Source organism: Mesitornis unicolor, unplaced genomic scaffold (genome assembly GCF_000695765.1).
Source record: "Mesitornis unicolor isolate BGI_N332 unplaced genomic scaffold, ASM69576v1 scaffold44201, whole genome shotgun sequence".
NCBI lineage: Eukaryota > Metazoa > Chordata > Aves > Mesitornithiformes > Mesitornithidae > Mesitornis > Mesitornis unicolor.
Window position 1 is genome coordinate 19,534 of NW_010166584.1, and position 11,704 is coordinate 31,237.

General features: G+C 36.4%; 1 protein-coding gene across 1 annotated transcript; it reads right to left on the reverse strand.

Annotated features, from left to right (window-relative positions):
* Positions 1-5,339: 5,339 nt before the first annotated feature.
* Positions 5,340-9,871, reverse strand: CALB1 (calbindin 1, 28kDa; the record flags this gene model as incomplete). Its single annotated transcript, XM_010195008.1, has 6 exons — positions 5,340-6,406; positions 6,814-6,885; positions 7,002-7,055; positions 7,144-7,183; positions 7,280-7,335; positions 9,794-9,871. Coding segments are annotated over 6 exons (414 nt in total), but the record flags the coding sequence as incomplete, so codon positions are not given.
* Between the last annotated feature and the right edge of the window lie 1,833 nt (positions 9,872-11,704).

Below are 11,704 nucleotides of genomic sequence, written 5' to 3' on the forward strand. Positions count from 1 at the left end.
GGTCACAAAACATGGGGCCTGGGTGGGGCACAGGTGGAAAAGATCAAGAAAAGCAGCACACTCCCAGTTTCAACATTAAGTTGAAATCAAGTCTACACTTGGCTTTGGCGGCTAGGAAGCACTGCTGGCTGCTGCACGTTCTTAATCTGTTCCTCTTCCCTGCATATAAAATAACAGTAGCAATACTTTTTTTAATCTTGTGTACTTTAAAAAAGTAGTCCTATGTACTATTTAATGTATTTTTTAGACATTGAGAGCAGAGACATTTTTATGATAGGTTGGAGTGAGGTGGAAAAGGAAGGGCAGAAGGGGAAAAGGGATAAGCCTAGCCCAGCTATAATTACTTTTTTTCAAATATTTCAGCAATAGGTAGCGCAGTGCTTAGATGTAATGCCTACTGACATAGTCAGTGCCAGGAATCCATTGGCATTGGCTTTAAACACACTATTTTTGGGCTCAACCACCACTGTAATAATGCTTTGCTTGTGTATGTTGATTGTTTAGAAAGTAAACTTTCTGGAGCTCAGATCAGAAATATTTCACTTCCACAGCAAAAGGCAGTGGGTTCCTGTGTGAAAGTACTGAATTAATTTCAAGTGCTTTTGCAGTTTAAAATGAATACTCCTTCTTGACCTAAAATTAAAAAATTAAAAGATCTTTGTCTTTCCTTCATTGCTTTTCTCATCAGAGAGATTTAGGCCAACTTTGCATCTAGGAGAAATTCAGTGAATCTTTCAGGGACTGTAGAAAGACCATAATCTTTCTGAACCATCAGAGTTACTGGAACATGTCCTTTAAGAATGGGTTTATTTGTTTTATTTCATAAGGTCAGAATATTGAAGAGAGGCCTTTTAAAGCCTGTCTTGTAAGTAGATACTGGGTATTTATTCAATAACAGAACATTTATCACTTGCAGAAACAGGTATTCTAAAATACCCTCTACTTGTTCATAGCTAAATGAATTATTAACTGTAAAGTGACAACAAAACATTTTTATAGCATGTTCTTCCTGATAGAAGCAGAAAGCATGTGTTAAATTTCAATGAGCATCTGTAATAATAATAGAGTCTCTTTTATCTTACCTATACCAATGACATCCATTTCAAACTATGCAACTTAGTTGCTTTTTTAGTTTCTGAACGTTCTGTCTTCATGAGGTGTATAAAATGTGTTGATGCAGGTTTTAGAAATGCAGGTTTTAGAAATGGCATATCATGTTTTGAAGAGTTATATGTTACTGGATAGTTTATAAAATAATTCCTAATATATAGACTTAGTTAAGCAAAAAAACTTCACTCCGATCTAGCTGTCCACTTCTGAAGGAGAATGGTATAGTCTGGCTTGGATTAATTTCCTTCATTGAAAGAGTTGTTAGACTTGTTTGGGATAGGAGAGGAACATTACTATGGAGAGATGAATCTTGAACATCTCAAGTTTATCATTTACCTAAGAACAGATTTATTGTTTGATACTAAAGTAGCAACATATGGCATCAGAACGTCTGAAAAAGGACAAGAGAAAATAAGATAGCCTTGTAGGAGCTCCCTAACCCAGGCAATGTCTGGCTTGGCTTGGAAATTCCAGAAGAATCTTCCTAAATGCCCACAAGGATGAGCCTGTCCTGAGAGAGACATAAAATACCCCTAAATCCCAAGAGGTGCCCAGTCCATAAGCATGCTCCATAGCTACGTACTGCGCACGCTGGTCGACACAAACCGTGGTCATCACAGCTACTTTGTTCCAAACAAAGCAGAAATGGTAGGAGATAATCTCCACATTAGGCATCTTGTCTTACGCTGACATGTTTGCCCTGAGATCGCTACATTCCTGACCCTACCTGAGATTGCCAGTGAGCCACGATGTAAAGGGAAATATGAAAAAAATATTGCTTTGTGGCATAATAATTTCATGGAGATGAAGTTGGACAAGAAGGTGGAGGCATGAGTCAGAAGAGGTGTTGATATATCCTAGAGTCAGTAGAGTTGCAGAGGCAGTTTAATTTTCATGTATTACAGGGAAAACTTTCCTGGAATCCAAATACCTTTTTAAAAATTACTTCTGCTTGACCCATCAGTCAAAGGTATTAACACTGCCATGAACTCAGCTGAGAAACACTCTCAATGAGGATTCATTGTCTGTTTTCAACTGAAAAGTGCATTTTGTCTGCTTGGTTAAATCTTGAAATTACCCTTTTTATTTCAATTGATGAGTTACTGTCTTTGACCCTGTCTGTTACAATTTCTTGGATTAGTTCTGTGCTGTAAAAGTATTGTATTATAGTAGAGGTAAAGGTAAAAGGTATTGTATTATAGTAGAGTCTTATAAACAAGTTATGGAAATCATTTGAGGTTGCAAGTGAAAGAGATTAGTTGTATTACCTCTTCGTTGTGATACCGGAAATGCTGTCAGTCTTTGGTTCTCCTATTTCTGGGAATTCCCTCCTGTTGAATATTTCAATTACTGTTGGGAATATTGCTATTATTTACCAATTCAAGAATCGGCTTTACAAGCAGAAGATGACACTATCTGTGGGAACTGTGGGTTCCTACCTGTCCATCCTGGCTTCCAAGTTTATCAGCACATGAACTGCGCATTTATCTTTAGTTTTTTTCACAAGCTGGTAACAGGTAAGACACAGAATTTCAAGAAGTTCGTAGCTTTCTTTAACTTTGTGGAGTGTCTTGTGTTGTAGCTGCAAATTGTAACCCCACTTTTAACGAAGGTAAACCCCCCTCTAATCTTTCATGTGATAATTTAATATGCAGTAAAATAAAATTATCTTTGGGATTTTGGTGCATTGGCCTGCTTTTAATTGGTGCAGAAGAACTTCAGTTGATTTCAGAGGGATTTGGAGATGCTCAGCACTTCAGAAAATTAGGCCACGTATGTTTGGGTGTCTAAATATGGATTCTTAGCCTCCTTATAGACACATCAAGTAGGTGTGGATTTTGGTTTGCTCCCACAATCGGTGGTTATAACCGTGGTTATGACGAGGGCTTAGTATAAATGCACAAGATGCCAAATGGAAATTAATCAGAAAAAACTAACATTGCCTAATGAAACAAAGACTTAATCCAAGTTTAAGTGCAGTTTAGCAGCAGTGTGTGCATATTTTGTGAGGCAACGTTCATTTTATGTGAAAGCACTGCTGGCTGCCAGCACCTGATCTGTATTTGACATTTGCACATGCAATGTGCTCTTTAGCAGTGTCTTTAGCTTGTGTGGGTAATCTTTTCTAGGATGCATAGCTAAATTTTAAATTGAGAGGGATTAGGCAGGTGCTATGATACCATACATGTACTGTTCAGAGTAGAATGGTGAACGAAAGCCAAATTCCTCGCTTCAAGGCCTGTGTTCAATCCTGATTAAATCATTGGTGGGAATTAGCATGATATTCTCCATAATGGACAGGGGTTTGAATCACAGCTGTTGGCTGGGCAGTGCTGGTGACTTCAGATGAGCTGAGATCCAGAGGTGCACTAATGGGCTGAGAGCAAAGCTGGAAGCAGGCACTCTGCCCAGCCTGATATTGTGAAGGTTTACATCCATCAGCAGATACTGCATTTATAGTACCAGAGGGCTTTAAAGGGCCCAATAATCACTGGATTTGAATAAGAAGCGTTGTGACAAGTTTTCTTCTGTACACATTTACACTAGAATGGACAAAATTTTGCACAGCATGCTTGTTTGCCATTTTTAGGTCTGTGTTTGACTATTTATTAGCTTGTGTGCTTATTAGTTTGAGTATTTATTTAAATAAAATATATATTTTTAGACAGTAAAGTGGTTAACAACTTTAGTAAAGTAGATCCCATGTACCTACCTGCCAGTCAGTTTCTCTGTTTAGCAGAAATACGGTATACCTCCACTACATCATGTAATTAATTTTTGTGCATGCATGTGCATCTCACTTTCAACCTTTTTTTTGGTCACTAAATGTCAACCAGAAGAAAGAAGCTTGCAGTCTTCCCTATCATCACCTCTCTTATTGTCCCAAGCCTGAAGTTTTTAAGAGCTCTGCCCAGGAGCATTTTAGAGATTATAAAACCTGGAGTTTTTAAAACAGTTTTGACTTGCCCGTATTTGCTACACTTTGCTTTATGCTGAAATAGGAGACACTTTCGCTAGAACTGGATTTTGAAATTGCTGTCTTTTAATCCGCATTGGAGCATGTGGGTGAGCAGCAGCAGTAGCAGAAGGGTGGCTTCAGGCCGACTCTGTGACATGTAACTTTACTCATGCTCAGGAAGACAGTGTCTGTGATGACTTCTGGTCAAAGCACTTTAAATACTTTATCTTCCACTGTAATGATTTTGGCAAACAGTCACATCACATTTTTACATACAAGTTTTACGGGGTTTTCTTTACATTTTTTAAATGTTAAAATAAAGCAAAATCCATGGTTTCAAGTGCACAGTATGAACAATATCAATCATTTATTGTGCTGATAGGCAGATTCACTGTTCCTTTGCTTAACATATACAGTTGTGTTTCACATTGCATAGAGAAAGAGGAGAACAAGCCGGTGAGAAGTTAAATCACTGTGCGTGGAGTGGGAGTAAAGCAGTAAGAAGGAGCTAGCTTAATCTTACTTTAATGTTTTTGTGGCTTTTTTCCACAAGACTCCATCGTGCCCCCACTGCTCATTAACTTGCCAAGACTCAGACTGGAGACAGCCCAAGGCCATTGGACCATTCCTGAAATGGTATTTAGTTGCCTGAGTTCACCTGAGGAGTTCAGGGATTCATTTCGGTGATGGTGATCTTGAAGGTGCTGAGCCTCATTGTTTGAGACACATTTCACATAAAATGCATTTGCTTCTACTTGCTAAAATAAGACACAGAGATGCATTTCAGAAGTTGTATATAGCTAATCTGCTAACCTGGAATTGCTTCTGAAACTGTAGATAAAGATGACATGGTTTCATTGGCTTTAAGACATAGCCCAATTTCCTTCCTACACCAGTATAGACTGGGAGCAACGGCCTGGACATTTGTGGAGTTGTCTGGCATAAAACTAGTATATAGTAAAAAGGGAGCCAGGCCAAAGAAATAAAGATGCATAAAGACAGGGCTGTTTCCATATGTTAAATGTTCCCATTTAAAAAGTACCTCTTTAGCATAGTATAAAGCAGAGCCCATCATGTAAAGCAAATTACTAAATTGGTATAAAATCTGTACTAGATCTTTTGCTTATTTTAGGGTTAAATTTTAGTACTATTATGATAGATTAAGAATTCAGTTTAAGATTCAAGGAGGCACATTTTTTTAAATAGTTGTTTTGTCCTTTACATGGTACAGAAAAAAAGAATCTAGGAGATAGACAAACTAGACACCAACAATCTTAGGTTATTAAATTTAATTATAGATTACACAGAATATGATGTAAAAACAGCAATTTACTAGAATAATTATAACCTGCAAAATGTGAAAATAGTTTAGAAAATGGATTGTCATATTCTCTGACACAGCAATAGTCATGAAAGGTACACTTATAATATCATATGTTAATCTGTGTATTTACTATACTACCTGTCATTTAGCCAGGATTCCAAGACAGATTAAAGGCATTTATTTCCGAAGTGCCTATGTTTAAATTCAGTAAAGTTAAACAGCTAGATTGAAAACACTATATTTTTGTCAGCTACTGCACGGAGATCTATTGCAGATAAATGCTTTGTCTACATGCTATGAGTTTGTAATGAGAAAAGTAATTGAAAAACTGCAGAGAGCACAGACCTGTAAGTGGGTGGTTTGACAACTGAAGTTTTTTCTTAGTATGTTGTGAAATTGTGGAAATCAGACATGCCGTCATCTCTTTCCTATTTCAAACCTGGATCATATTTAATCTGAATTTATGGTTTGCATTTTTTAAATAGTTTGGTTGTAATGGGGGAGGATATCTGTAGACCTTTTGTTATGTAGTTCAACAAGAAACGTTGCAAGTGTCAAAGGATATGATGACCACAGCAATGTCAGCAGGTTTCATTTTTTTCCAGCTGTTTTTATGAAAGCAAAAAAAAAACCAAAAACCAAAACCAGAACCAACCCCAACATATTTTAGTTTCTTTTTGAATATACAGACTGGCCCAAACATAAACATTCTCTTAGTCAATCTTATTGTTACAAAAACTGTACATTACAAACAGTATAGAAACAAACTGAAAGGAATGTGCCACACATCCTGGCTAGTTTTCTATATGCAATTTAAAAATACAGCCTACTCCCTTATAGTGCACAGTTATTGTGTAGATAGAGTACATCACTAGTTAAGTGGACATGATCGAAGAGTTCTAGTTTTCCTCAGCACAGAGAATAAGAGCCAGTTCTGCTCGGTAAAGCTTTCCTCCATCAGACAAGGCCATGATGCTTTTCTTGTACGTCGCAAGGTTGTTAATGTCTAATTCCTATTTAAAGAACAGATAATGCTTTATAATCCTGTTTAGTTTCCAGAATGAACAAGTTTGCTGCCAGTGGCACAAAATGAGAAGAACAAGGGTGTTCTCAGCCTGTCCTACAGCAACACATTGCAAATGTTTATGTGTTTGTATGATATCCATATTATAGCCATATGTTTGATTGCTGATAGCTGATGTCTCAGACACGAGCTTTTGGCAGTGTTGCTGTGTAACCACAACTCCCCTAGTTCTGCATTTACACTGCTATGACTTCTGTCAAGATTTTTAGTTGTATGTTGACTTCAGGCGTTACGGCTTAGAAACTCTATATTTATCTTAATAAATGGGTGGATTAAAGTGTCCTTAAAATCCAAATTAAATCTAATCTCTACAGAGAAAAAAGCCCTCAGGACTACCTTTTTGTTCTTTTCACAGAGATCCTTCAGTAGTGCATCAAGTTCGTTTTCATCTATGTAACCATTGCCATCCTGAAGAAAAAACATTAAAGATAATAGTAAACATTTTTCATTTCAGAGGTTATGGCTAGTTTTCCACAAAATAGAGTGTAATCAAATTATTCAAGGTTTTTTAAAGACTTACTTACTTGATCATACATCTCAAAGGCTTTATTGAATTCTTTTGCACACATTTTGACACCCTAAATGCCAAAAGGAAAAAAAAATCCATTAATGACACCAGTTATGTGTGAAGGTAACAGGTTACCTTAAGAATGTGAATATTCCTACCTGAAATTTAATAAGAAAATTTTCCTGTACAGGGAGTAGTCTTTGAAAATAAAAACATAAAGGTAAAAATATTTAATTGTTTTCACAACAGTGACTGGTACACAATATTGGTTTTGAAAAGAGACAGAAGACATACCTGGCCAGTTCAGTAAGCTCCAGCTTTCCATCATTGTTTGCATCAAACATCCTGAGCTGAAAGAATGTATAATTTTACATTATTAAATAGAATCAATTAACATGATGAAGAAAACACTTCTTTGGAAAACTTAAATTCAATGAAAATTAGCCTTTATTTCATGCTGAAATGATGGCCCCAGGTTTTAATCTGTCATATTTGCTGTGTAATACATTTATTTGCAGTACTGAAGAAGTAATTTATAGTAATTAATTCTACTGCAAAAGTCTGATAAGAAGCCAGATGAACAATTCTGATTAACCTGCTGTAAGGTAGGTCTTAACCTGCCTGCAGTGATGAATGTCCCATGTGATAAATGTGCATGTAATTATTTATAAATGAGAGGGTTGTTGACATGATAACATTTTACTTTTGACTTCATGTCATGATCTGATAATAGCATCATTATTCTGTATTCATAAAGGTGAAACAACAGTTGGGTAAAGTTCAGTAAGTCCAAAGCATTCAGTTCCTTGAACAGAAAATGACAGACGTGTCATTCATGGCTGCTAGGTCTAGTTATTTACGTAAAGATCATGTTCTGTTTCTGTGATGTGTTTCAAGAAAAGTGTGAATAGATGCCGTAGATGATCACATTTTGTTGATGGTATGAAAATGGGAAATGAAACGTCTCCAAATAATCATAATTAAATTATGGAAATGAATATATTAATGTAATTTGGCAAAATATGTGAATACTATTTGTAATAAATTTTAATTATCCTATTGTATAAAAATGTTTTCCTTTGTGCCCTTGAAATCATGAGCTCCTGCTGCTTGTGTTGCACAAACAGCTTATACTCGTTATTAGAAGTAATTGGAGATATTACACCTGTGTGGGACTTCCTCTCCTAGTTTTTATGTCTGTATAGTTCCATTTTTCTACTTGCAAGTACTGTTTTGTCTTTGCTGTATAAAAGAATCACAAAAGCAGCAAACCATACAAAACATTGTTAGACATTGTACTGAAAACACTGCCACCCACACTCCATCCCATCACTTTCAATCACAGTAATTTTAGATGTAATTTTTTAGATAAGAGGAATAGCAGCATCCTGAACAGAGAGAAATGTATATCCTTTTAAAGATAGAAATAATGCCATGAAAAAAGACCCAATTTCACTTGGTTAATATACAATAAGTGGCAAAGGAGACCAGAAATTAGACCAATTCTGCAAACACTTATTTTTACATAACACTCTGCTTCCTTTTAACACTTTCTTTCCTTGTATGAAAGCATTTGCCTTGCACATATTTCCCATGCAAGGAGATTTGCTTCTGGCAGGCAAGCAGTGGCAGCTATGAAGTCAACATATTTTGTATTTTGCTGGGTTGTTTTATGGGTTGTTAGTGCTTGGCTTTGCCTGCCTGCAGCTGCTCAGGACTGTATGTTTTCTATTAGTCATCTTGTCTAGTTTCTGAGAAGATTATGGGAGAGCTGGCCTTATCATTTCTTTCTTATTGCTATTAATTCCTTGTCGTCGTGTCTCTCTGCAGAGGTTAGAACTTAGAGCACACTTTAAGATGAAGACCAAAAACCTACATGAATGAAAGGGATACACATTATCTTCACCAGTGAATAGTGACAATTCTAGGTAAATGGCTTATACTGGTACCACAAACCAGCAGACCTTTGCCAGGAGAAATGCAAGTTTTGATCAGCCATTCTTAGGCCTATTTCAGGGCCAGTGTGTTTACCTAGCATGGTTTTGATTGCTAAAAATATTTTAGGATTAAACAAAGCTGGTAAAACAAAAAAGTAGTGTTATGCATTTCCTGAAGACAGGATTTCTGAGGTTTTTTTCCTTGAAACATCCACTCAGCAGCCAATACTGGTCCCTACCATGGAAGACCATAGTGGTGGGATGGAAGGAGTGCCCCGAGGACAGGTAGGCCAGGGAAATTATAGTTTTGATCTAGTGCGTATCTAAAACATCGTTTTCCCCTTCTTGAAGGGGGCAAGGTGAGAAGGAAAGAGTGAGAAGTTTGTAAAACTAAGACACCAGCATGATGTCCTGATGGCTTTTAGGACAAGAGACAGACACTACAGCACCTTAAGAAGGCAAAACGTAGAAAGTAACCTGAAATTCATTTGATCTAAATATAATAATGTAAATAATCTTGTGACAGGTATGGTATTTCTTCTATGAATTGTGAAGACTTCAGTTTCACAACTAATGACACAGAGAAGCAGAACAAGGGAAAGTTCTTTGTACCATACTATAGTATGGTCTAATACCAAAAAGATTCAAAATTCCTGAGCACTTTTTTTAAGCAGTATTGAAAACTGCCCATCAAAGCTCTGTAGCTGCAGAAGTGCTTGCAGTGCTGGATGCCACTGCCATCTCCATGTTGTAATGACACAGTTTGCTTGATTAGGAGCTGGTGAGGCTCTAAGTAATTCGGAAACTTCCAGTGGCTAAAGATAAATGGATTAATTCAGTCTTGTTGAAATATGTCTGTAAACAGTCTTACCATTATTTCTGTGTATTCTGTTAGCTTTGAGTCTTCAATCTGCTTATTTGCTTTCTGTAATAAATCTTTCAAGAAGCTCTGTTAAAATAAATGGAAGAGTAATAAGTGAATTTTTGTCTACGGTATAAAATGCTTGACTTGCTAACTTCAGATTAAAATAAAGGGAAATACTATTTTACTGCCATTTTAGTATTTACTGCTGAAGTTCCAAATAAATATGAAAAGAAGTAGTAATTAACAGTTAAGCATATAACTTTTTATCAGTTCAAGTACACTGCATAATTTCATTTGGAAAAAGTTAATGATAAAACTTTCTGCATTGTATGCCATTTGTTGTATTGTGAATTTGGAAAAAATAGTGTGGCTTTCAAGTATATTGCTTCCAAATCAGCTCTATCAGTAAACTAAATTAATTAACCTTGAGTCTCCTTGAAAACTTCAGTGCCTAATCACAGGAACAATTTTACAGAAAAGATCAATGATTAATCAAGTTTTCTCCTTGCCTATGGCAGTACCCGGTGCTAGAAGTAAACGTTAACCTATGTTGCGCCTTCCTATCTTGAACTTTAAATGTGTGCAGTTTAATTGAATATTTTTTTAATTGAGAATTTGATATGGTATCACATGGATTGTAAATAGCAGCCATTTTTACTTTAAAAAAAGATTGTTTCCACCCATTCAGTCATTTAAATTTCTGTACTAGATCTGTGACATTAAAAAAGAAAGATACCAATTTATTTAACAAGGGCACACCACCACCAGAGATGTCTATATGCTTGTCAGTGCTCAATGAAGTACCTAATTGCTGTTATTAGTTGAAGTGTCATTTTTTTTGTGGAATTCTGGGCCACATTTCAAAGTAGAAAATGAGATAGGTTATAAGAAAATCTATTCAAACATGAGTTTGAATGCAACCATGTCAGTAGTCTTATGACTAATACCCACTTCCATACGGCTAATACCTTCTTCCAGTCCTGCCCTCTCAGTGCTGGAAGGCCTTCCTGGTAGTTCATGTACAAAGAAAATGACTGCAACGTTGTAAATGGATGTTACAGTGACACATTTAATTTTCTGTACTTTGATGGAAAGTAGAACTGGAAAAGACATTGAAAGGCTGCCCAGTCCATCTCCATGTCTCAAAACAGGATCATCGGTATCTAAACAGAGTTACTGTCTGATCTGAGCTATTGCCAAACTTTTCCTAAATACAGGCAGTGATGGAGAGTCTACCTCAACAACAAATTCCACAGCCATTACTATTGTTAGGAAGTTTTCCTGATTTCCAGCTTAAAATTCTCTTACAACATTGTAAGTGCATGTACTCCTTTCATAGCAAATACTTAAAAGATTTGGGCTTCTCAAGAAATAGTGATCTCAAAATAAAATTGGTCATTTATGTCTGATATTCAGCAGTTTGAAATAGTCTGTTTCTCTGAGGTGGACAAAATCTCACAGCAGAAGAGAGATGGGACCATTAGAGATCCAGTTAAGATTTCTTAATTCTTCAGCTGGTCTTTAATCAGCCCTACCTTTTAAAGTCTATTTTACATTATAGCAGCCAGCAATAATCCCTAAGGCACCGTCTAACAGCTGGAGACTTCTCAAGTGTTATGTGCGTGGCCTCCTGATCCTACCAAATTTAGATACACTGACCTGCTGTGGCCAGCCAGCAGAAGAATGGGCTTGTCTGCCTGAGGGTTACCTTGAGGTAGGATCCTTGGCAAATGTCACACAGATAGCAAACTCAAAGAGGAAGGGAAAAGGAAAAGAAAAGTGATTTTTATGATATGGATTCCTCTAATTAGCAGAGGAGCTGTAAGGATTTCAATCTGATCTCCCAATATTTTGGTTGATAAAGCTTATGTAGTACTTTAGAATATATACATATGGTAATATATATATATATATATA